The sequence below is a fragment of the Diadema setosum genome, chromosome 12, assembly GCF_964275005.1.
Source record: "Diadema setosum chromosome 12, eeDiaSeto1, whole genome shotgun sequence".
Classification (NCBI taxonomy): Eukaryota; Metazoa; Echinodermata; class Echinoidea; order Diadematoida; family Diadematidae; genus Diadema; species Diadema setosum.
In genome coordinates this window covers 30,790,723-30,818,383 of record NC_092696.1, presented here as the reverse complement: position 1 = coordinate 30,818,383, position 27,661 = coordinate 30,790,723, and the positions used below count along the sequence as shown (strand labels likewise).

Here is a 27,661-nt window from a genome sequence, read left to right as displayed (position 1 = left end):
TTACTCGGATCTCTTTGCTGCACCTCTCCAATTTTCGGGGGGGGGGTATGATGACAGGTATCATGTATACAAGACATTTAGAGTAGAAAGCCATATGTATGAAGCTCAATGCATGGATACAATCACTCGAACTCTAATTTCTGCCGTATAGCGTCAGTGGTAGGGACTGCCCCCAACGTTCAAGGATGGAAAGGAAAAGACATCGCATTGTGGTGTGATATCAAGGAGGAGCCTCATTCTATGTACTGGGAAAAGGAGGATTTCTCAAATCCCGAACAGAAGACGCGTAAAGCTGAATATTTCGAGGGAAATTTGAAGAGCTTTGAGGAACGGTTTGATATCGACAAGAATTTCAGCCTCGTCATCAGGAGCTTGGAGGTGGCAGATGAGGGACGTTACTATTGTCAGGTGCTGCTGAAGAACACCCAAAGTTTTGAAAATTCCACCATCATAACGATTAGCTGTAAGTAACATCTGTCTCTATTCATGTCATCATAAGTGAGAGGGTAAATAATTATTGTTATGAATTAGGTTACCGGTAAATAGAAAAAAAAAAGAAGCTTTAGACACTTAAGCTTGAAAGAACGACATGTCAGTGACATTTCGTCACAATATTATAGTATCACATTGACCTTTACAACAATGATAGCAGTTAAGCCAATTTCTAGGGTAATTGTGGTGATGGATAACTGAGACTAAATATTGCAATTAAACCTTCTGCTTGAAAGAAATACAACATGTCATATAGCGTATGTCAATGTTGTTCAGAGCATGCTTACATTTTGTTCATTTTGGCAATTTTCACAAGCACGCTTAACCTTCCGTTTAGTTTCTTTTTGATAAATCAATACATTTTGTATTAGATTTGCTACACTGTTTTCATATCACAATTTTCACAGCAAAAAGATAAATCAAGAAAGTAGGGAAAACTTTGTAAAAAAATGTATGTATATAACATGTGACCGTGCATCACAAAAGAACAAAGAGTCGCACCCCTTGATTTTATGTGAGGACTCAAAAAAGGTGAGACGGGTCAACTAAGTCAGTTTTGAGTTTTTCATATTTTCTGAAAGAACTACCCTTCTTCTACATTATTCTTAAGGTTGGGATCATAAAATGAACGGGAAAGTGTGTATTTAGCAGTTTTGCCGCAACTCTTTTTTGAAGAGTATTGAGATCAGGTATGTCTTAAACGCCTCCTTTCATTTCTTGATAACCCTTTGCACACTCTTCACTTTCAAGTCTGACAACTTTTGAAGGGATATAGCTACTGTGGTTATAGAGCATCCATAATTTCAACTTAATCTAATAATTTCTTCATTGCTATTGCCCCAGTTGTTTACATCCTGTTTTTTGTCCCATTCGTCGCACAGCTAGCACGGTTTGGTAAAAATTTAGCGCCTGAACAGACAATAGATCCTGTACTTTAGAGTCTCTTTTCTCGGTTCACACTTATACAGAGTGTGTGCTTTCTTTCCAATATTCAAATAGGTTATGAGAGTTCTTTTCAATTAAGCTATACATCATTTTAAAGCTTAGAGTCTGCTCTTTTAGGATCTGTGGACAGTTATTGTGTGAACTTTCTGTATAAAACAGTCATGAATAATGTTTATATACAAATTATATTACGTTTTTTTTCCCTAAAAAAATAGTTTCTACAAAGGCGTTACCATAGTAGCCACTAAGTTTAAAACAAAGTTCGACTTTTGATAACTGAGATTTCTATGACAAACAAAATGTTCACTTGTAAAAGACATACTCAGACAGGTTCAGTCACTTGTCTTACATTTGCATTTCGCATAATTTGAAACTTGTTTATTTTTTACTAGCTTTATATCTGCACTATGAATAATGATTTTTTTTTCTTTTCGTTCCATGTTGTTACGCTGTTCCTTTTTATGTTTATCATATTACTTGATAATCTTTAGGTATACTTTAGGTATATAAAGCTATATAAACGTAAAGAGGTGAGTTTTGTCTACTTTTCGTTATCATCCAATTGTCATGCTTGTGGTTCTCATGTGAGCATTTTTCAGGTTGTAGTCTCATTTGTAAAATGGCAAATCCAAAGAAAAAAAAATACAAAAGCGGAAACAACTCTTCGTTACATCTTCGTTACATAGCATGTCAGTTATTTGCCAAGTAAAGATTAGGATACGTATAACATATACGTCCTTTCAAAATGATTTTCTTATTTTCCTAGCGATGGCATCAGGACATACGATTAAGGAGTGTGCTGATAGAAGTCAATCTCGTCAAAGCCGGTGTACATATCAATTTCCCTTCAACACCCCTTTTATAAATTTTACTTGTGCCGTGAGTGGATTCAAACCTAACATTTCCATGCTATGGACTGAGGAGTTGGGAAAGAGACTGAATTCTGTGGTTTCACAACAGAACACACTTTCTGACGGCACATACGAGAGGTTCGAGACAATTGCTGTTTCAGCCAATCACGGGACAGAGCAAACCTTCATGTGCGTTGCTGCCGGTGACTCGCTGAATGGAACGTCGACTCGAGAAATCACAGTTCTGCCTTTATCAGGTTCTTGAATTGTTGCCAATTTTAAGTTTCTGAATGATAGCTGGCAAACAATTATTAATATTACTTAAAACAATGTTCTTGTTAAAACTTGTAACGTGGAAGTATAATTCGCTCATTCATATTTTGAGCAAAGTAACCTTTCCGCACAAAAGTGTCTATTTTACTGGTCTCCAATTTACCATTAAAAAAAAAGATGTATTCAAAAGAAATGTTTACCAATTACCAAGAATACAAAGTAGGAGGACAAGAAGAGAACAAAGAAGAAGAAGAAACCTACTTTTTTGTTTTGTTTTGCTTTGTCTTGTTTTTGTTTTGTTCTTTTGCCTATGAAGTGTAGGCCTTGTTTGCCTAGTGCCGGTCTCTTGACCTTTTTTACCTGATGTTAAGCTGACAGGCTGTATGACAAGTCAGCTATGTGACTCATGGACCTGGACGTTTTATCAGTATCGAGCTCTTTGGCCATATATGACTCACAGGTGTCGGTCTGATAAGATCATTGAATTATAAGTGTGTCCTTTGAGTAATGTTGTCATCATAGTGATGATATGTATTCAGGCAATCAATCACTTTGTTTTCATTATCAAACATATTCTTTCACACACACACACACACACACACACAGACACACACACACACACACTCAAACACTATACTAAAGTATTAAGTTTGTATTGTATATCTAAGTATTCATATGTGCTTATTTTACTGTCTTCTAAATGAAGTAATGAATGAAAACGTGTTTGATTTGTGTCTTTACCAACTTTCAGGAAAACGTGTTAATTCTGGTCTCATCATTGGACTCACTATTGGTGTGCCTTTTGTCATAGTCATCCTATTTCTCTCTTTTGGGAAATATCTGCAAAGCAAACACCCGGACTACCTACAGCGAGAAGGTATTGGTTTAATTTCTTTGAGGTTAGATATTTGAATATCTTGTTGCGTTAATGATTAAGCGCGTTTGTGTCTGTGTGTGATGTGAGTGTACATGTGTTTGTGCGTATAGGTGTGTATTTCTTTGGTTTTATAACATGGATTTTTCATAATTTTGATACAAACAATACAATTATTACTAATGTCTGTCAACATTACGGGGACCGAAAAGAAAATGTCCCATGTAAGCAGAACTTGCAGATCTATTATCAATGATGATTACTCTACGTTAAATAGAAGAAATAATATCATTCATGAAGGGTCAATGCATCAGACCAAACATCGAAGCGTAATTGCTAAAAAAAAAAATGATGATGTTGGCCTGAGAATCTGGTATTGAAAAGAGAGGCAACAAAAAAAGGTTTTGAAAATAAGTTGCGCCCCTGGTATACTGCATATATATATATATATATATATATATATATATATATATATATATATAAAATGCTCATTTATAGTGATGCTCTTGCTGTTATTGATGATGGTAATTTTTCAGGATGTGGCTGGAACCCCTGCTGGCGAAGACCCAACATACCACAGAGATTCCATGAGGAAAGTGAATGCTTGAGAGGACCAAACAGAAGTCCAGAGCAATGTTATGACGAAAGTGACCGCTTGAGGGCATCAAATTCACCAGAGCAATGTCATGAGGAAAGTGACGGCTTGAGGGCATCAACCACACCAGAGCAATGTCATGAGGAAAGTGATGGCTTGAGAGGACCAAACATGCGGGAGAGATTTCACGAGGAAGAAGAGTTAATGCTGAGTAAGAAAAAAATATGAGATAATCACAATCTTGCGTAGTTCTTTTTAAAAAAGTGCACATTTCAATTATCCAAAGTGACTTTGATATTTTCAACATTATGACACCCCATCTCTTTTAACTACATTCTTTGTACAATGATGTAGCTGTACTATGTAATGTAGTTAGTAGAAAGAACGATAAATCGTATTCCAGCCCCCCCCCCCTCTCTCTCTCTCTCTCTCTCTCTCTCGCCATGTCTATGGGTGTTTATGTACACTCATATTGTAACGAAATTTTGGTATGGAGAGGGCGATCGGTATACTGAGGGTACTTACTTTCCGTTCCTCGTTTACTCTCCTCAAAATCCGTTATGTGGTTGGAAAGCGTGCCTACTGGTAGCTAGTGTACTGGAAAATATGTAATATGTAATTAATTGTAAGTTATTGCGGAACAAGACATATTAGAGTCACAAGTCACAAAGACCACAGGAGGCATCATAATATGGAGTTTGTCCAATTTATTTGTGAAGAAAGTTACTTCCACCACGAAAATTACAACGAAAAACTTATTGATCTACATGATGAAACTCCTAAACGAAAAGCTCCTCAACTAGGCACAAACAAGTCTATTTATACTGAGGTCGCTTGTTAGCGGCCGCCAGAGTGGCCTTCCTGTGATAAAGCAATATGACATTACGGCCAGCTGTCGCCGTCCATCACTACGAGGACGAGTAGTCCATGGGCCAAGACCCGAAAAATGGGTTGTTGGTACCATCTGAGGTGGCACAACCTTTTTGGTGTCAGTTTGTTTGTCGGGCATAGATATGCTTATCAAGCTATGATAGCATTTCCAAATGAGTAGCTTAGTCATAATAAATGAATTGTTAACCAATTTGGTCTCGTTTTTATATCCCTATACTTCTGAATCGAAACTAAACCGCTATACAAAGAAGAGCACTGCCTTCTGTATGTCCACAGGTGTTCTGTTGTAAACGCGGTGCGCTTAGTCTTTATTCAAGGCAGCGAAGGAAATATCCAAAGGGTTATGATGTCCACAGCTGTCACGCGGTGCGATTAGTCTTTATCTAGACCAATGTACCGTTATCATATCTAAAGTTCCCCATAAAAGGGATTATCTATACTGCTTTTATACTAAACCTATCAACAAATAGATCGATTTTAAACAAAAATCACTCTATTCATTTACAATATCATTCATTATAATGTATCGTAGTGTACCGGTACATTGTTTTTGCATTATCTTATATTGTTGGAGGGAAATAAAGCGACATTGGCGTGGTATCAGCGTTTTCACCGTAGCGTTTTCGCCGGAAAATGATAAATAATTGAAAGATACGGTAAAATTCAAGAAGAATTGCCTTTGTTGTTGTTGTTGTTTTTAGATAAAAAGGATATACACTGTATCATACGCTTTGGATATTCCCTTCGCCGTCTAGAATAAAGACTAAGCGCTGTGGACATCATAACCTTTGGATATTCCCTATGATCGCTGCCTTGAATAAAGACTAAGCGCACCGCGTTTACAATAGAACACCTGTGAACATACCATAGAGCTGTATTTTACAGCTCTATGGAACATACAGAAGACAGTGCTCTTCATTAGGGCTTTTTACACTTGTGTTTCTTAACCCCGGACTTTCTCTGACCCAGGACTATCGTTAGTCCCGTACCAATTTTTTCAGCTTTTTACACTCGCCAATTAGTCCCGTACTATCTCTTGTCCGGGGCTAAGGAGAAAACTGACCTTTTTACACTCGTCTTTCTTAGCCCCGGACTTTCCAAACCACATGAATATTCATAATTACGCTGTGTACTGTACACGTACACGCACGCACCGGCAGCACTTGATTACCTCGTTTCTGATTGGTCAGTGAGGGTCGCACTTCGTCTCCGTCGCTTAGCCCAGGATTATTTTTTCGTTCTGTTTACACTCACTTGCTTGGCACCGCAATTGCGGTGCTAGCACCGCAATTGCGGTGCTAACCCCTGCTATTTTGCAGGGCCAGATAGTACCGTACTATCGGTGGGGCTAGCCCACTTTGGCAAAAACGAGTGTAAACAGAAAGTGGGCTAAGGATAGTCCCGTACTATCGGTGGGGCTAAGGCCCCCCCCTTAGCCCCACCGATAGTCCGGGGCTAAGCAAAAATTTACAAGTGTAAAAAGCCCTTTTGTGTAGCGGTTAGTTTCGATTCAGAAGTATAGGGATATAACAACGAGACCAAATTGGTTAAACATTCATTTGCTATGACTAAGCTACTCATTTGGAAATGCTATCATAGCTTGATAAGCATATCTATGCCCGACAAACAAAATGACACCAAAAAGGTTTTGCCACCTCAGATGGTACCAATATCTGGCCTGGCCCATGGACTAGAGGGCGTGTCCTTACGCGTCCCTGTCCTCACGCGACCCTGTCCTTAGCTGGGGTCGCATACGGACGCGTCCTCTCGTTACGTAAGAGCGAGGTCGCATGCGGCGTCCTTGCTTTTTACGACACGAGGCCACTACTCGCGGACGCGGAAACTGCAGGGTCAGAGAAATCTCGAGGGAAGGTGAGGTGAAAGTGCAAGCGAGCAGAAATGAAAAGATATCGTGGGGGAGAAATAATAGTCAGCAGAAAACGAGAAGGAGGGCTACAGGCAGTTGAGACAAGTAAAATTCACGAGAGGACATTCTGAGGAGAAAGTAAAGTAGCAAGGATCGCACGATGACAGAGGCCGATCGTCGAGCAAGGACGAAAAGAACAAGGATAGAGCAGGGACGTGTATCACCTCCCTGGATAGAGCGAGGACGAGAAGCAGACATGATATAGAACCTCAGTTTACTTTAAACATTAATATAAATGTAAATCGATACAATACACAAAGATGAATGAATAAAAATGGAATATACAGAACTTATGATGTAAATGCTGTATCATGAATTGTGTCTTAACAGGATTCGTAAGAATATGTTAATAATATCCTCTTTTTAATCATTATGGTTCTCTTCTTAGAACAATCGCTTACCAAGGCACAAGTACAACAATGCACAGACGATCTGAAGGCATATTACCGTGTGTCACGACGCAAGGTCACGGTGGATCCACTCAACTTTATAGAACGTGTTGAACTGGATGATATCTTTACGAATTTAAGTATAATACACCGAAATAGCAAAAGCAAAAAACTGATAACATACGACGATCTTCTGACAGACTCGGAAAATGGCAATCTTTCAAAGCGCCTCCTGATCCAGGGTGAGGGAGGTGTCGGTAAAACAACACTTTGCGCTAAGATTGCCTGGGACTGGTGCCAAGGAAGGATTCTCCAGGATCTGGACATGGTACTCCTAATACCTCTTCGAGATATCAAGAACGCAACAAGTATTGGTGGTTTTGTCAAAACGTACCTCTCCCATTCAAATACGGCAACAAAGCAAAATATAGATGACTATATTTCAACAAATCTGAGTAGGATTTTCATTATATTTAATGGTTTCGACGAGTTTAACGAAAAAATAAGTAAAACAAGCAGCAGTGAGGTCATTCGCATTCTAGGAACAGAGCAATACAATTCATGCCAAGTAATTGTGACAACACGACCTTGGAGGACAAATGAATTCATGATGGACAAAAGTCTTGCCGAAACTTACACTTTTCTAAACGTCGAAGGATTTAACAAGGAAAATTTATCAACTTATATTAGGAGGTACTTTCGGATTAGAGAGAAGGACAATCTTGCAGAAAGTTTAATCAGTTTTATGCAGGAAAATGATGTCATCCGGTCGAACATGGCCCCGTTTCCTATTTACTGTGCAATGCTTTGCCTCCTGTGGAACGACTTCAGTGAAGAAAGGCGAAGAGAAATGCAAAAATTGCGCACTTTCTCTCAGATCTTTGGAGAAATGGTATTTTTCCTGAAAGAACACTACGCATCAAAAATTTGTGAAAATCTAGAGAATCAGAACATTGTTGAACATTTAAAGGAAGCTGGTAGGGCAATTCAAGAAATAAGTGAGATAGCGTTAGAGGGTTTATTTGACAGGAATCTCTCATTTCCTGAAGAACAATTCAGAGAGTGTCATGATGCCATGGTCACATGCTGTAGAGTGGGTGTTTTGACTATAGAAAAAGATGTCATCCCAAGGGAACGTCGACGCGATGTCAACATTTCATCCTTGGTTACATCAACTGTTTCCTTTCCCCACAAACTGTTTCAAGAATATATTGCAGGGGTATATATAGAATATTTATTCGACAATGACCGTGCTAAGTACGACGAGGTGAAAAACGAATTGCTTAGTCGACCTAAGGAGTTTCGCTACGTACTCTACTTCACCTCAGCTTCAGGGAATGAAGTCGGCCTTGATATCATCAAAGGCCTGTTAAACTGTAATATCGATAATCTTTTATCTCTTTCATCCCTTGTCGATGAGTATCAAAAACGTGATTTCTGTGTTGACGCTGCGTTTGAATGTCATACTGAGGAGGCAGCAAGGGCAGTGGGAGAACGATGGCATGAATACAGACTAACGTCCTATTCACCAGAACACTTAGTGTCAGGAGTGGTGTTCATGGTGCGCTATAACCAAGTGGTGAGTGATACAACTTGAATATTGGTATGAAATATTTCAGAAAATATTATGTCGAACGAAAATAACATTCCTTGTGTGTGTTTGTGTGTGTGTTTCCCCTGTGTGAATTTGAGTGCATAATCTACAACCTCAACAGCTTTATTAACATTCTTTTTAGACCTGGAACCGGCCCTATTATATAGGGAAATCGTTTTTATATACAATTTTCTGTGCAATTGTATTAACGTTTTAAGTATTATTGTTATGTAAAATAATTGCCCTCCTCGCATGATACATTATGATGACTTAATGTGTAAGTTTAATCTGGCTTGCCATGGCACTTATTTCATGTCTTGTTATTAATCAGAACGTTTGGTGGTAAATTGTATGAAACGTTTTTCGTCGTAGCTTTTAGAAAAAAATGTTATGAGGAGTCAAGCAAAATATTCTTATTGCAAAATAATTGGACTACACGGAGTTTCAACGTCTACTAAAATGAGACCCCTTTGAGAGAGTTGCAGTTGTCAAACTGCCCTTTATAGTAAACATCCAACTTTGGCTATAACGCCGTGCAGGGAGATGTCAAACTGAGTATCGTGTATAGTGTTTTGAACATACAGCTACGTAGGGCACCTAACACGAGTATTGATGTAATGCAATCATATTCATCGCCCCTCTACCTTTCTCATCAAACTGAAAATGCATTCTTTCCTTCCCGAGTTGTGATTAGTGAAATGACGATATGAGTAGAACCTGTATAGAATGATCCTCTTTTTTTTTTCTCTGTGAGTTTCAAACCTCCAGTCAACTGCGAGTACTTTATCAACCTTATTTTTCTGAGAATAATTTATTTCCTCTAGTGTCAATTCATGTTCGTTCTATCAGCAATCGCTAAATATGGACGAAATGAAGTGCGGAAGAACTGTGTCACGTGACTTGGCGGAGGGCATGTGCTCCAGCAGTGTACTCCGTAAAGTACGACTAATTGACTCACAATTTCACGTGGAATTCTACAAGATCCTCCGAGCAGAGGCTTCAAACTGTCTGGTAAGAAATTTCATGTATTATCATGATCTACAACACATGGCATTATGTACAGACTACAGATGAAGTGTTACTAAGATATTTCAAAGAGGAAATACATTAAATGGATGATAATAAGAAATGTAAAGAAAACAATCTTAGGTGTGAGCAATGTTTCTTTGCAGAAAAAAAAAAATCTTCTCGAACAAAGAATCCAAGTTACATCTGAAAACATATACTGATCATGTTATAGTAGGTGTTTCAAAATATATATCTGAAGAGTTTGTTTGCAAAAACCGATAAGTCCATTTTTGAAGATTTGGAAGGACGGTCTCTGTGATAAAGTATAATAAATAATACCTTTTAAATGATATATTGGTCACTACGGTACATTTTTGAAGTTATGGTCAAAAGAAGCAAAAATTTTCTTATTATTCTCTTTATTTTTCTTGACCTTTAATTGCAAATATCTCCATTTGGCAAATATGGACTTATCGGTTTTTGCGAACAAACCCTTCATATATATATATATATTGTGACCATTAAGAGGGAAAATCCTTAACCACTCACGAAGAACATAATGCGATCTAAATTATAGTATGCAAGTTTGAGTGAAATCAAGGTCAACTTGTATAGAATAGAAACATCGTTAAAAATATATGGAATGTTTCTAGATATGCATTTCACCGCAAAAGTGATGTTGAGGGCATCATAAATCAACACAAATCGACATGCATTTAGATTTCAGGGGCCTTTAAGGTGAAGGATTGTCCCCATTTTTGGCTGCAGCTCTTCAACTCTCCCTCCCCCCCCCCCCCCAAAAAAAAAAAAAAAAAAAAAAAATGCGCTCGAAGTATCCCGGTAAACTATGGCTATATATGTAGTCACTTCCTGTAGACGCAAAAGGCAACACAGAAACAAGGCTGCAATAATATATTATGGTCAATAGAAAGGCGCACCTGGCATCCTTTTCAATGCCATCGTCTTTATCGTCAACTAAGCTTGTTATTAGAATTAATTGAGTAATATGTTGTTTTCCCATCTTCTTTGTGACCAACAGCAATAAGCCCTCAACATATTCTTGTCCTCGCTATTCTGCTGAATATCTTTGCAAAGACATACACGAAGTGGATACTATAAGATTAAATCTACTTTATTCATTTGCGTAACGAATGACAATCATCCAGCAAAGTCAATGCAAACCCGGTAATTGTTATGCAGGGTTCTAGAGGAGCCTTTACAGGGATTTTCACTCAGTATAAAGCTGCTACAAAGATGGGGAGGAAGGAAGGCTTTTGTTAGATCCGGCGTCCGGGGACATGCAGGTGAAGGTACCTCTCCATCTAAGAGTGCACACAAAGTTGACAATTACATTCGAAACGCCTGACATATATTCCGCCTTAAAGCATTACTTCAGGCATATTATTACATAGCGACGAATGAACCCCATCATGATTGTGCACATAATTTATAGGCGATTGTTTACTATCATGATTAGGACAATGGATGTTCTACTACAATGGGAAGTTATATCAGAAACCGAATGGATTATGACGTGCAGTGAGTATTTCTTGCGGCAATCATGCATGGGTAAATACCTCTTGTCGAAATGGAAACTAAATCCTAGCCTCGCCACAGTGTCCGTGTAGAAGTGAATGAGTGAAAAATAATTCCCCCCACCCCCACTTACCCCAAATGAAAGGCAGAGTTCAAAGCCTGACGTTAATGGCGAACGATAAAGTCAATATTAAACCAATGGGCGTTTATAAGGCAATCCAGGGATAAGACAATAATATGCACAAAGTGTCCGTTTTGGAACTAAGTCATTTGGCAAATAGTAATAAAAATGACTTTCGTATGGGGGACTTTGATTTAAAAAAAAAGAAATGTAAACGCAATCACCTTTTATCATTTTTTAGTATTTATTTTCCGTATAAAAACAACAACAAAACAATAATCGTACAGTCAACAGAATGATTTTTTTTTTTTTTTTAAATACGGCTGGATTGCCCTACTCAGCTGTGCCTACACGATACAGCTGTTCTACCGAGGGGTCCAGGAACAGAGTAAATTATAAATGCAGTAGAAAACATTGAATGAGAAAAACAAAAACCCCAAATCAAAAAAAAAAATAAACATTAGTATAACTTTACAACAATTTCTAAAAAAAAAAAAGGGAGCAAGAATTATGCCTAAGTACCTCCCCAACCTCCCACCCTATTTTGTAAGCTTGATATTTATCTTAATATGAACATTAAGAAAAGGGAATACAAATAACAGGTACAGTTTATTTTATGGCCACATTTAAATCAAAGGTATTTCAGAATAACATTAATAATTTTATTAAAACTGGTTACACTCAAACATCCCTTGGGCTCTGAAGGTAATTTATTGTAACTGAAAGCACCTCTGTACGAAGACATTCTCCGACAATATTCGGTCCTGGGTTTTGGCAGTGAGAGGGTACCATTTGAGCGGAGAGAGTGATTTCGAGACATAAAGTTAAATGATTCTTTAAGATATGGGGCACTGTACATGTAGTCATGGAGACATTTGGAAACCATGGAATTTAAATGCTTTTTGCGTCTTACGTTTAAAAAATCCCAGTTTAGAATTTGATGAATTTCATGGTTTGATACGTGCTTATATGGATTTATCCCAAGAATTATCCTACCCGCCCTATTTTGTAACTTTTCTATTTGCGAAGTATAATTTCAGCGAGGCCAAGTCATAAATGAAATCGGCATAATCAAACAGAGGGAGTATAAGAGAATTATAATGATAGTTTTAAGCATATTTCATTAACAATATGACGAAGTCGACTAAAATATTTTACAAGTTTACCAGCTTTACCAAGTAATGATGTGAACATCCCACTTTAATTGCTGGTCAAGTGTAACTCCAAGGTACTTAACTGTTTCTTTGTGTTTGGTCGCCTGCCCGCATAACTTTATGCGAAGGGCATTGCGGCGTGATAAAAAAGAGCGATAACCAGTGAAAAAAAACCCTCAGTCTTTTGGAGATTTAGACTAAGTTTGTTAATGCACGTCCAATCATGATATTCTTTTTAAGATCGTTGTTTAGAACGTTTTCAATATGGATAGGGTCATTATGTGACAAGTGAATGCGACAATTCTTTACTTGACTGATAATGTCATTAATATAAATCACAAAAAGAACTGGCCCTAGGATAGAGCACTGTGGGATACCATGGAGTATATCTGAAAAAAAAAATTGACATAGAAGAATTTAAAAACCAAGCAAGACAAGCGTCAGAAAAACCCCATTCGCTTTAGCTTTTGCAACATAATGAAAGGATCCACCGTATCGAACGCTTTCTTCAAATCAATGAAGATGTGTAAAGACCTCTGTCGATGGCGACCAAAGAGCCATCCGTGACTTTTAGCAAAGCAGTGGTGGTAGAATGTTTCTCTCGAAAGCCTGACTGTGCTGTAGATAGCAGATCGTTTGTTTTTAAATAACTTGTAAGCTGCTTTTGTACTATTATGTTCAAGATCTTTTGAAACACAGGGTAAAATCGCAATGGGGCGATAATTTGTAGGACAAGATTTATCACCTGACTTGAATAAAGGAATGAGTTTGGTCATTTTCCACTGAATGGGGTTGATTGATTTATTTTATTTCTAAATTTCTTTGTCATATATAAATGAAATACAAAGTCAATTGAACAAACTAATTGAATACAGTGTAATTTGAATCTTGCAGTTAAAACAAATGACTACTTCAAATATTTTACTTTTTCCCCTTACACGATGCAAAATAGAACTAAACAAACTATTTGTGCATACATTTATGCAAACATACGTTACAGTATATTTATTGCTCAAAAACAAATTATGCAATTATTCTTGATGCACAGAATTCAGGAGACCATCATCATAAGCAAACGCTGACGAGGACAATAGCCTCAGAAATTATTGTCTATGTAGAATACAACATTAAGAATATAACATATAAATTACAACTTACTGAGTGGCGATAAAGAGAAAGAAAGAGAAGAATGAGGGGACAAATTGCAGTGATGCATTGTGCAAGATGTGAAGTGTTTGAAAAAAAAAAACAATTTATATGCGTTCTTTTCTGATGCTTTAGGAACGATAGCTTGTGCGTTTACGACACGTGGTAGCGTTATCATTATAAGAAGTGTAATATCAGGAAAACAGAAATAACAACATATGTTCAGCGGATTCTCTGACTACAAAATCAAATTTGGAAAAATTGATGCTCTTGGGATACCAATGTGAAAAACTTCATTGTTAGAGAACAACCAACACTGTCAACAGCAACTCGATACCATAACACAACAGAAAGATGAGAGCGGGGAGAAACATTTTTCTTTTTATCTCATCGTAACATATATCGTCGATGTTCCACACGTTTTTCAATTATGCAAAAGAAGAGCAAGTTACAAGTAAGTAAGTGTGATATCTTTTATTCGTAGTATTTCTAATCTCTTGTTTTGATAGTCATTTGCAGGTTAAGTATCTCGCCATCAAGTAGAATGGTATTTTAATTTGTAATTAACTACAGTCAAACCTGTTTTAGCGGCCAACTATCTATGGCGAACACCTGCCTTATAGCGGTCACTGAAAATCCCCCGCACGAAATTTCTTTATGAGAGTCTTTATATAGCGGTCACCTGCCTAACGCGACCAGTGGCAAAAAATATATATATATATATATATATATATATATATATATAGCTGAACCGTTGAATCAGCCGTGAGTATACTTTGGCTTTCTTTTTCATTGCGTACATTCTCCCGAGTCCTATCTCAGTCACAACCACACAGACATGATTGACAAAATTAATGCAGCTCTTTGCCGTGAAAAGCCGTCTTTTGAATACCGCTAATTTGACACGTTTGACTAGAACTAGGCTCTAGTAATGTCGCTCTAAATAAATGCTACAAAGACAAAGACAGCTCGTAATAACATCTTAGAATTTGAACAAGATTAAAATACCTTTGAATAAATAGGTCACTTGTCTGGGTATTGTGTGTTGCTTATGTCAGTTTCGCACATTATCAATCCCCTCACATTCATTCGTGAACCCCTTTCATGTAAACCGGCACGAACCAGTGCGGTTTCTCAGGCCCGAAATGTTGTTTTAGAAATCAAAAGAACAGAAATAGGAAAAAAAAAACAACAACAACAACAACAACCAGAAAACAATAAAATGAAGCAAAGTGTGCACACACACACACACACACACACACACACACACATTCCATATAATAGCTGCACATGCAAACTAATTTGCTTGTGGTTTTTGTTTGAATAGCACGCGGTATTTTATGCTATAATACAATGCAAGTGTCGACATTAAAAATGGCCACAGACCTGTCTATAGCGGCCACTTTTGTTGTTTCCATTGGATGGCCCCTGTAGACGGATTTGACTGCATCTGTAACAACATATCATACTCAGCAAGATAATTTATTTCGCCATAACGACATATACTATCTCGTGAGGTCGAGTTGACTGTCATGTACCAGTACAGACGACATTCACATTTTGTGAAGGGTAGGCCTACTTGTTGAAAGAGTGTAAGTGCCTCTGCAGGTGTACACGTGTGAATGCATTTGGAAACAACTTTTGTACAGCAAGATAAATTTTACGTCACCATGACAATTTTTCTTTTTCAGGAAGCAGACTTGGAAGATGATTTGTATGTCATCACAACAGCATCAGTTTTCGGAAGTCACTTTTAGCAAGATACGTCAGGCAGCCATATCGACATAATATACTTTTTTAAAGAAGATGACCTGGCATGATGAACTGCTTGAATAACAATGATAGTTTATTAGATTTATATACCATGCACCCAGATCGAACCTTGCTAGGGAGCAGCGCACTGTACGAGTTTGACTGCAGTTACAGACAGACAGTTAAGTGATCAATGTACAGCGTGAGGGCGCTATTATGTGGGAGTTACTTCATATGGAGACAAACATTGTAGATGTAGTAGAAGGAAGGAAATTAGAAATGTTGCTTTATTGCTCTCTTCCTTTGATGCACTGGTTATCTGCTCGAAATTTTTTGTTTCTCTTGAAAAACAATTTTGATGTTCTCGTTCTATTGTATGCATCACACTTTTTTCAGTTAAAGTCGGGGATCCCGATTAATTCGGTATAATACGATGCTTCGAATAACGAAATGTAATAAATCAGGCAGTACGTTGTATCCTGTTTGCATTTCATAGCTACATTACAGTGTTAAATTGTCCACTAACAATATATTCCTCTTGATTAGGCAACAATAATGTTCAATAACAATGTTCAACAAATGTTATTTCCTTTGGAGAATGCCTTCATAAGATATGGCGCGACTTTACTTCTCTTACATGTCTTGTTACTGTTCAAGGAGACTATTTCGTCCAGTTTTGTCCCAACTATTTTTTTTTGTGCACATCTTATCTTTTTAACAATTTCACCCAGAATATCCATTATGTTTTATGACATCATTTCTTACTTCGATTTAGTCAGTGTACATGTGGATCGTTATGACTGACAATAAATTTATTGGTCCGCACCTGACCAAGAACGGTAGAAAAGCAAGTGGTATTAACTGCCATTAACTATGAGGATCAGGGACTGTAGGGAATGACGAAGCCATCTTTCATCCACTGACTCGTTGGTTCTGTCGATACACTCCTATGTATAAAAAAAAAACAAACAAACGGGGAAGTATATTATGCTGCTTCAAATAACGTCGTTATTAGTGTTATAGCAAAATAATCATATTACTGTGTTGATTAAGTAGAAAAAAAAATACAGCTTGATCTTATGTCTATACCTTTAAAATGTGCCACAATACATCATAATTTTATTGGTAGTCTTCGATCCACCTCTACAATGGTTTCTTTTCTTCGTGTTCAACTATTCCTCTTTGCCATTTTCACACCTTTTCATAAATCTCTTTTTTTAAATTTCACATTTCCATTCTGTTATTTTCTTCAGATTGAAAATCTGGAATTCAGTTTTACCAGCCGTGATGATGATATCCTAAGTCAGTCCTCGGTGGGAGAAGACTTGGCCAAATGGGTGTGTGGTATGCCACGTCTTTCGAAGTTCACTCTCGAATGTCCCTACTTGCCCAATAGTTTCCTCTCAACAGCCGCCACCTTATTATCATCATGCAAGGTATGCCGTTTTTGCTATAATTGATATTAGTCATGTAGTGTTGGGAGAGGACTTTACTTCTTTTTTTTTTCCAGAAATGAAAAAAAAAATGTATGGTAGAATAGTGCAGTGACTCCTTTCAATAGCAAATCAATCCTATTTTACTTGATATTGTTAAGACATTATTGTAACTCGAGTCCTCCTCAGCATTATGGCATTCAATGTACTATGAACGAAAGCATTTGTATAACAAGATAAATTTTATGTCACCATGACCATTACTTTTTTTTTCAGGAAGCAGACTTGGAAGATTTGTATGTCATCATGACAGCATGAGTTTTCGGAAGTCACGTAGCAAGATACGTCAGGCAGCCATATCGACATAATATACTTTTTTAAAGAAGTTGACCTGGCATAATGAACTGCTTTAATAAGAATGATAGTTTATTAGATTCATATACCAGGTACCCAGATCGAAGCTTGCTATAGGGAGCAGCGCACTGTACGAGTTTGACTGCAGTCACAGACAGACAGAAGTGATCAATGTACAGCGTGAGGGCGCTATTATGTGGGAGTTACTTTATGTGGAGACAAACATTGTAGATGAAGTAGAAGGAAGACAATTAGAAATGTTGCTTTATTGTTCTCTTCCTTTAATTTACTGGCTATTTGCTCGAAAGTTTTGTTTCTCTTGAAAAACACGTTTGATTTTCTCATTCTCTTGTATGCATCACACTTTTTCAGTTAAAGTCGGGGAGCCTGGTTAATTCGGAATAACGATATAAATAAATCAAACAGTACATTGTATCCTGCTTGCATTTCATAGCTACATTACAATGTTAAATTGTCCACTAACAATATATTCCTCTTGATTAGGCAACAATAATGTTCAATAACAATGTTCAACAATGTTCTTTACTTTGGAGATTGCCTTCATAAAATATGACGCGACTTTACTCCTCTTACATGTCTTGTTACTGTTCAACGAGACTTTGCGACTATGTCGTCCAGTTTTGTCCCGCCTTTTTTAGTGCACACGGGTCGTCTTATCTTTTTAACAATTTCACCCATTATTCATTATGTTTTATGATATCATTTTCACTTTGATTCACTCGGTGTACATGTGGATCGTTATGACTGGCAATACATGCACTGATCCGAACCTGACCAAGAACGGTAGAAAAGCGAGTAATGTTAACTGCCTTTTAGTATAAAGATCACGGGCTTTAGGGAATGACGAAGCCATCTTTCATCCACTGACTCAACTGGTTGGTTTTGTACACTCCTATGTATAAAAAACAAAACAAAAAACAAACAAACAAACGGGGGAGTACATTATGCTGCTTCAAATAACGTCGTTATTAATGTTATCGCAAAAAAAAAATCATATTACTGTGTTGATTAAGTAGAAAAATAGAAATATATTGCTAGATCTTATGTCTATAGCTTTGAAATGTGCCACATTACATCATATTATGGTAGTCTTTGATCCACCTCTACAATGGTTTCTTTTCTGCGGGTTCAACCATTCCTCTTTCCCATTTTCACACCTTTTCATTAATCTCTGTTTTTAAGTTTCACATTTCTATTCTGTTATTTTCTTCAGATTGAAGATCTGGAATTCAATCTTAGCAGCAGCAGTGATGATGATATCCTAAGTCAGTCCTCGGTGGGAGGAGACTTGGCCAAATGGGTGTGTGCTATGCCACATATTTCGAAGCTCGTTCTGTGGTGCCCCTACTTGCCCGATAGTTTCTTCTCAACAGCCGCCTCCTTAGCATCATCATGTCAGGTATGTACATGTAGTATTTAAATATAATTGATATGAGTGATGCAGTGTTAGGAGAGGAATGATTTTTTTTTCCGATATAGATGAAAAAGAGTCTGTATTGTAGGGTAGTGTAGTGACACCTTTAGCGAATCAATCCTATCTTATTTGATATTGACATAACTTTATTTGTAACTCCAGTCCTCCAAAGTCAGCGTTATGAAATTCAATGTATAAACGAAAGAATAGGTATGAACGCTTTTCATACAGTGACAAAAGTATGGAAATCAAGACATTAGTGCAATGCGGTTTTTTTTTTTCCGTTATCCGGTTGTGCTTTACACATTCTTTTCTTTACTAATGATACAATATTTCTTTCACACAAGTTTCATTGTGGATTTTTTGCCATGAAACAAACATTGCACAAGCAGGGGGGGGGGGGGTGGAGAGTCAGAGAGAGAGAGAGAGAGAAAGGGAGGGAGGGAGAGGGAGATTGAAAGTGAGGTCAGTGAGGGCTCCCTAAATGCGGTAACGTTGTGCAGGTGGCGCTGTACTATTCCCAGGAATTTTTTTTTTCTTTTAACAGGAAGGGAGAAGAAAAATGATAATATCGTTACTAAAACACAGACACACAGACAAACATACATGTGTCGGGTTAACAAACAAAGACTTTAGCAAATACAATTCAATTTATTTCATTTTATGTATAATAAATAAAAGAACTAAACAAAACTAATCATTTATGTTAATGTTGGCTTCAAATAAGCAAATGTATTTTTTTCTTGTATTCAAATAGAAAAGTAATCGTTTTGTTAAGGTTGAATAAATGACATTATAATTATAATAGATTAACAGGTATAGATATTTTTTGAGTGATTTAAATGTTTGCATGCAGTAGACGTACGAGAGTGCACGGACCTCGGTTTCAATGTACCATTCGTTCACAAAATGTGTGTGTGTGTGTGTGTGTGTGTGTGTGTGTGTATGTGTGTATAAGTTCATTGTGCCCATATGATGCAAATACATAGCTTATGTCCGGAGCTTTGATCTCTACAGCAAATTAGTTTTAAAAACAACCAACGACGTCACTGGCTGTAGCTATTTCACGTCTTAAAGGAGCGTATAAGGCCTAAATAATGATCACAATATATTATAGACCAGTAAAACTCTTTTAAATAAGGTGCTCGGGATCATGAGTTTTGTTTCTCGTACAGTACACTGTATATTGAAATCTTGGAATCCCAAACACTGCACGCTACGTGTGCGACTCCATAATGCTACAGTTTGTAATGCGGCACAATGGATCCTTCATTTACGATAAAATGGAATAGAGTAAAGATACTAAAAGATATTCTGACCGAGAATGACACTGGACGACTCTGTGTGCGAAAATGTGATAGGTATTTGTGATCACTTCCTTGCTGGCAAAGACCGCAAAAAGCAAGCGGTGGTGCAGTAATTTGCATTCGCAAGTCACAACTCATTATTTGAATCTAGACGGAAACAATATATTGTAACGTGAAGACTACTCATGTGTCTATGACTCTACGAGGACGTCGAGTCATACAGTAACAATGATACACCTTCCTATCATTTGTCAAACGGTTTATTTTCTCCAGGCTTTACATTGTTCCATACTGCTGTCATTGACGAATAGTCATAGGGAATGTTACCTTGCTACAAGAATTCCATGTCGCATAAAAAAATTACTTAATAATGTATCTCAATACTAAACATTGCGATTTTTGTTTGTTTGTTTGTTTTTATCGTAAGTTAATGTTATAAACTGATAAACATTATTGCGACGTGTTCCATCGCGAAGATCGTAACAAAGACCCAACTTAGTGGATTCCATTTCGTTGTCTGCTTCCATAGAGCAATAACTAATTAATTTTGTAACACAGTAACGTGTACGATACGTTACGAATGCTCAGAAAATTTCGAAAGAAAGAGAGAGAGAGAGAGAGAGAGAATCAGAAACGGACGAAGGAAAATGGGTCGGTAGAGTAAAAGATTTGTGGCTGATATTTGTTCCTCTTTCTGATACAGATCAGCGAACTTCACATATTTAACACGTCTACCGTGTCAGAGGGGGAATTCGTCTCAGAGTCAGCAGCAGCAAACTTGGCTGAATTTCTGTGTCGTCTGCCCCATCTTACATCTGCCAGTATCAATTGGGTGAACCTGCCAAGGACATTCTTCACGACAATTACCTCCGAGGCTTCAAGCTGTAGAGTAAGAATCAGTCATTGTCATCTGTCAAACTGTTATCTATCATTATAAGGGGGTCCAACTATGCTGCAAAGCCTTTAAACAGTAAAATCCTACGTTGCTTCGCCCAATGAAGTTATCACACACACACACACACACACACACACACACACACACACACGAACCCACTTTTGGTATAAACATAATGACCACTTCTATACGCAGATATACATACTCTCACATACACACTCTTACACAACAAACGAATTCCGCTCACGTCCAGGCTAGTATGTTGTCATTATTTCTTATTTTTTTTGAACTGTTTAGTGTAAAGAAGTGAAGGAGACATAGTCGAAGCAAACCGCTAATTTTTCACCTGTTCTATGTTATTTTCTGACATTCAGGTTTCGTAGGAGCCTATTTATCTCACAAGGCCTGATCGCGACATAATGTAGAAGTAAAAATACAAAACTCAGAAAACAAACTACAGCAGATGTATCGGCAGACATTAAGTAAGCTCTTGCAAACTATTTTATTACATTGTTCAAGTATCACATGGCGCAAAAACAAATATCTCGACGTTTAATAAACACTTTGTGGTCACTTTACAAACTTATGCCTATTGAAACTGATGAAGATGAAGATGAAGATGAATTTTAGCAATAAACTGTTCTAGTGAGAAAAGAAACCGATAGTTTGCCATGGGATTTCTTTCAATCATTATTGAACGAATCCGCAGGCGAAAAAAAAAAAAACGTAAATGTTTGATGCCTTTCAAACTTAGCTGTTGCCCCAAAGCATGGGCGAAAATCCCTGAACAAACCAGAGTCAGGTCAATAGCACCATTAGACCCAGAGATAATCGCAACTGTAGATTTCAAATGGCGACCATTTTGAAATCCAATATGGCGGACACAAAGAGAGAATTCCAAGTGACCCAATATCTGAAAATGTTTGTGCCAAATTTGGTGCTTGTATCACAAAATGCACGATAGGTTTGCTAAGCTGCCCCACTAAGAGTCTTTTGGTGATACCCCTTTATATATAAAACATTTTCGTGTAATTAATGATTTGTTTAACCCCTTATTTTGGGGGAATGGGACATCAAACGGGGAGAAATGAGACAACCTTGAGAGAAATTGCATAACCATCATGACCAAAGTAGGAATTACATGTGCCGCGGGGAGAAATGTAACACTGCCCTTTTAAATTTCTCCTAGTGGTAACAAAGACAGTAAAAGATCCCTGCCAATTTTTCATACCTGCGTGTCTCTTATCAAGCAATTTTATTTTCAGAAGTTTGCACACTTATTAAAATACCTATTAACATAGTATAGGACCTACCAGATCTATAGTAAGTTTGATATTTTACTGACAAGATACCTGTAGAGCTGTACATATAGTGGTTAATATGTCCATTTTCAGGTGTACAGAGGCTCATCTTTTTACTGATATAATTGGATTGTTGACTGCCCAAGCATTTTTCAAGTTACACGATTGTCCCGTATTTCTCCCCATGTCCCGTTTCTCCCCGGTCTTCTCCGTGCTTTATTTTAGAAGGCACGAAAAGGGCGTATTGCGAGAAAGGTGTCAGAAACATGAAGAAAAAACCTGTCACTTTTACCTCGTCCTCTTGCATTTCAACGACTACATTTTTATCAATGGCATTTTTATCTCTAGCATTTTGACCACTGACATTTCGACCACTGACAACTTTACCTTTGACATTTTTACCACTGACATAATTATTTGCCTGTGACATTTTTACCTCTGGCATTTTTTCCTCTGACATTTTTACCACTGACATAATTATTTGCCTGTGACATTTTTACCTCTGACATTTTTTCCTCTGACATTTTTACCTCTGCCATTTTTACCTCTGTCATTTTTACCTCTGCCATTTTTACCCCTGCCATTTTTACCTCTGCCATTTTTACCTCTGCCATTTTTACCCCTGCCATTTTTACCTCTGCCATTTTTACCTCTGCCATTTTTACTTCTGCCATTTTTACCCATGCCATTTTTACCTCTGCCATTTTTACCCCTACCATTTTTACCTCTGCCATTTTTACCTCTGCCATTTTTACCTCTGCCATTTTTACCCCTGCCATTTTTACCTCTGCCATTTTTACACCGAACCGTTCGCAATGGGGGGGGGGGGTCATCGATTACCTTGAGCGCGATATTTCGATTTATTTCACCATGCAGTATACTAATGTCATTCCGGTTGCATTAGTTAACGAAATCTGTCAATCCCATGAAATATAATCGCACACTTCCCCAATTCCAATATAAGATGTTGTAAAGGTTGACAAAAAAGGAAACGTCTCAAGCGTGACATTTTAGTCGTGTGTAAACTCAATCCGTGCCAACGTTCGACAATCAATGAATGTCTGTAAAAGAATAATGTATCAAAATGAATACTTCTTTGCAACGAAGGTGGATGTTCAAATTCGTGATATTCTTCCATTAAGGTCTTTTTAATGCAATTGATTGTTCTTCATCGACGTAAACAAGCAATGAATTGATCATTGTTCTAGTAGTAGCCATAATAATAATAATAAAAAAAACTCATTGGTGTATGTACTCGTGTATTATTCGAACCTGCGAATCTTGAATAATATTACGCAGTACCCGCTTCATGCTATAAGGATAAGAACCAACACTTGGTGTCGGGTGAAAGCTCGGTTGTCTATAGTGGAGATGACGCCTATCCGGAGATCAGGAGGTCGTAGGTTCGAATCACCTGCCCATGACTTGTAATCATGACTACTACTAAAACACTGATCAATTCAGTGCTTATTTAATTGGATGTATGGCAATTATTTTGTCAATCAGTGGCATTGAAGATGGATGTGTCATTCCATATTGGTAAAAACACGAGATTCAAATATTGAGTATGCTGCCAGGAAACGATTTCCTTCAGAGAATATCAAAATCTGTATGAATAGCGTGCTTCCAAAAGGCGCTTAAATTGAAAAATGATGGATTCAGCTCCTTTTGGAAGCAAGCTCTCCCTCTCTTTCTTACTCTCTCTCTCTCTCTCTCTCTCTCTCTCTCTCTATATATATATATATATATATACAGGGTCGCCCAAAAAGAACGGAACACATGAGATCTTTAATTTCAGCAATGTTGTTGCAAATATGTCATCATTTTGCATACTATTGGAAAGGCCATTCTTTTTCTAATACAATGACACCAAGTTCTTAAATTGGTGAATGTGTTATGATTTTAGGACCATTTTTGTCAACCCTTGCAATTTTCAAAATGTGATCATTCAAAAAAGTGATTCACTTCTAGAGATACCGCAACCAGCGACAATCCGGCTTGTCATAGAACCAGTAGCGTTCACAATGCGTGGAATGTGTAGTCGGGTACCTAAGGGGAGGGGGGGGGGGGTCACCGTGCATCCCCCCCCCCCAGGACTCCTCGAAACTTACATTTTCAGGATCCTCATGACATACCAAAACATAATCAAGATGTTAACAGGAGCGAAAAGTGGCTGTTCTAGGTGAAATGTAATGTATTCTATTGTTTTTCATAATTTCTTATGTATTTCTTTGTTTTTCAACTTTTTCAACTTTTGTTTTTTCTTTGTTTTTCTATTGGAAATTGTCACTGACCACTTTTCTACCATAACTAGCACAAAAGTAATCAATGAAAGTGATTAATTGTAAAAATAATCAGGTTTTCATGACTTTCATGACAGAGCACTGTTTTCCATAGGAAATGTACACAAATGCACAAAATTGTGCCCGTTTTGGGACGACATTCAGATACTAAAATGGGCGTGACTTCGCAAAAGTATGCTGGGAAGTTGCAAATATGGTCTCGAAAGTTGCGTGAGACTTCAACAAAACAAAGTCAAGTAAGTTTTGAGGAGTCCTGGGGGTGTACGGTGACCCCCTCCCCCCTTAGGTACCCTACTATGTAGGCCCTACATGTAAGCACATACATACATACAATTGTACATAAGGACGGGGGGATCCCCCCCCCCCCCCTCGAAGTTTCGCGCTACAAATCTGTCGCGAGGCTTCTTGACTTTGTTTGGTCAAGTCTCGCACAACTTTTGTGTTGGTACCCAAGTAGTGGGGCGAACAATGGCAATCACACCGTCCGCCCCACATTCCACACACTGTGAACGCGACAAGCCGAATTGTCGCTGGTTTCGGTATCTCTGAGAGTGCAACATGATCACATTTTGAAATTTGCAAGGGTTAACAAAAATGGTCCTAAATCATAACACATTAACTAAAATTAAAGAACTTGATGTCATTGTATTGGAAGAAGAATGGCCTTTCCAATAGTATGCAAAATAATGACACATTTGCAACAATATTGGTGAAAATAAAGATCTTAGGTGTTCCGTTCTTTCTGGGCCACCCTGTTTATATATATATATATATATATATATATATATATATATATAATATATATATGAAGAGTTTGTTCGCAAAAACCGATAAGTCCATTTTTGAGGATTTTGAAGTACGGTCTCTGTCATAAAGTACAAAATAATACCTTTTAAATGATATATTGGTCACTACATGTAGTGGTACATTTTTCAAGTTTTGGTCAAAAGAAGCTGAAATTTTCTTATTATTCTCTTTATTTTTCTTGACCTTTAATCGCAAATATCTCCATTTGGCAAATATGGACTTATCGGTTTTTGCAAACAAACTCTTCATATATATATATATATATAAATATATATATGAGTTATAAATATGTGTATATATATATATATGAATATATATATATGTATATATATATATATATATATATATATATATATATGTATATATATATCATATAATATATATCATTCATTATTATGTGTTTTTTCATATTGGTCATCATGCTACAGGTGGAGTGCATCACCATCGATGACAAGCCGTTAAGCGAGTTGCTGAGTGACTATCAAGGAGGCACAGAGGTATACATATTTTTTTTTTCATTTCATCAATTAGTGATGAACTAGCATTGCCTAGCTGGAGAAACAGAACAAAAAGATATCAAATCGAAGGCTCTGTTAAATAGTGCACACATTTATTAAAACCATTTCATCTTGCAACCCCTTTATGAGACAGTTTCGTGCATTTTACTTTTGATAGCCATTTTTTTTTTTTCAGTAAAGATTTTATGCTGTGTCATGCTGTGATGACGACATCATGTTGGTACTAGTATACGTCTTGAAGATTCCGTCCAATAAATTGATCTAAATTGCGTTGCTGTCGATCATAAATGTGGTCCGCCCATTTTTATTCACAACTTAATTTTTGACATAATTTGTCCCCCAGATTGCACGAAGACAGTATCAAGATCTGGCCAGTGGCTTTTTATGCACCTTTGAGATTTTCATGCCAGGGCAGACGTTTAGAGGCAACTTCGAAAATGTTTCAACCTTAAGTCAAAATGGGTACGAACATGACATAAGGAAATACGGGCGACTTCAAAAGTGAATTAGTGCAAATTGCTACCAAACACGTGCTGAAGCCATAGTCGGCCAAAGAAGAATAGTTTATATTTAATTGCGTACGAGTGGTATACGTTTCCCAATCAATTTAGACCGTTTATTCTCAGTAGCATACTTTCCATTTGCTACAGGATAATTTAAGAAATCCCATTTCGATTTGCAGTCTCAACCCAGTACAATTAGTTTTTTTTTCTATTATAATTATATATTATATCAATACCGTAATGGTGATCAGTGAAGTGAAACAAGAGGAAGTAAAGGTGAGAAAAAATGGAAAACAAAATGTAAAAATACATCAACGTTGCGTTTTATGGTTTTACATTACATATATCCGTCTCATTAAAAAAAGGTATACTATAATGACGTAATGTCAGTAACTTCAGCAGAAAAAAAAAAGTTAACGTAAGGACACAATACACTTCAGTTCAAGAAATTTGTTCCATTCCAAAAATACCGAGTACTAGGGAATAAATTCTTAGCATGAATTAGAAAAAGATGTATTAAACAATATAGAACGAGGGAGGGCGATAAAACATTTCAATCAGTTGTGTATCGTGGTGATTTCGAAACATTCATCTCTAGCTATGTCTAGTTTAGGAAATGACGTGAGTTACCCTAAAGCGATGACATCGACGTCAACTCGCACGTCACGAAGATCTCGAAAAGTAATTTCAGCAGCGGCATGCGAGTTGGATATCATTTCCTAAACTAGACATTGCTAGAGATGAATGTTTCTAAATCACCACGATACACAACTGATTGAAATATATGCCTGCGCAAAATGTAAATGGAAGTAGCCGTCTTATTATGGTGCTTTCAGATTTGCGCAAAATGTAGGTTGCTAACTTCAGTGTCAGATATAATAGGCCGTGTAATTAGTGAAGGCGAAGTAATTTCAAGCGACGACATGAAACACCGCATATTTGCCTAAAACGTGCAGAGCGAAGTTCCATAGGCGAAAAATTGGCTGAACTTTAAAGATGATATCACACAAGTTGCGAATTAACACTGACGATGCTGACGATAAGAGTTCATGTCAACGAGGTACCTTATTTGGATCAGAGAAACATGTACAAGTCATCTATAACGAACTAACAAAACTCGGTCATTCTATTCAATCTCCTCTCACTCTCCAATAGACACTCAGTGACTGGAATGCCTCAGAAGGCGACAGCAGCCGCGAAAGTGACCAGGGTTCTTGGCAAGAAAATGTGCAATCTTCGGATGAAACAAACAGCTAA

The 27,661-nt window shown here is 37.3% G+C and overlaps 1 protein-coding gene across 1 annotated transcript; it reads left to right on the top strand.

The window, feature by feature from the left end:
- The first annotated feature begins 108 nt into the window (after window positions 1-108).
- On the top strand, window positions 109-27,661 carry LOC140235875 (uncharacterized). Its single transcript, XM_072315869.1, has 10 exons — window positions 109-463; window positions 2,204-2,545; window positions 3,313-3,438; window positions 3,972-4,058; window positions 7,237-8,816; window positions 9,681-9,842; window positions 16,802-16,984; window positions 20,781-20,966; window positions 25,812-25,880; window positions 27,560-27,661. Exons 1-10 carry the CDS (start codon window positions 109-111, stop codon window positions 27,659-27,661), a joined length of 3,192 nt encoding a protein of 1,063 aa, XP_072171970.1.

Coding starts and splice junctions, on each gene's coding strand:
- LOC140235875 (XM_072315869.1), top strand. CDS start 109: ATGCATGGATACAATCACTCGAACTCTAATTTCTGCCGTATAGCGTCA. Junction 16,985..20,780: donor CCTTATTATCATCATGCAAG/GTATGCCGTTTT, acceptor TTTCTGATACAG/ATCAGCGAACTTCACATATT. Junction 20,967..25,811: donor CCGAGGCTTCAAGCTGTAGA/GTAAGAATCAGT, acceptor ATCATGCTACAG/GTGGAGTGCATCACCATCGA.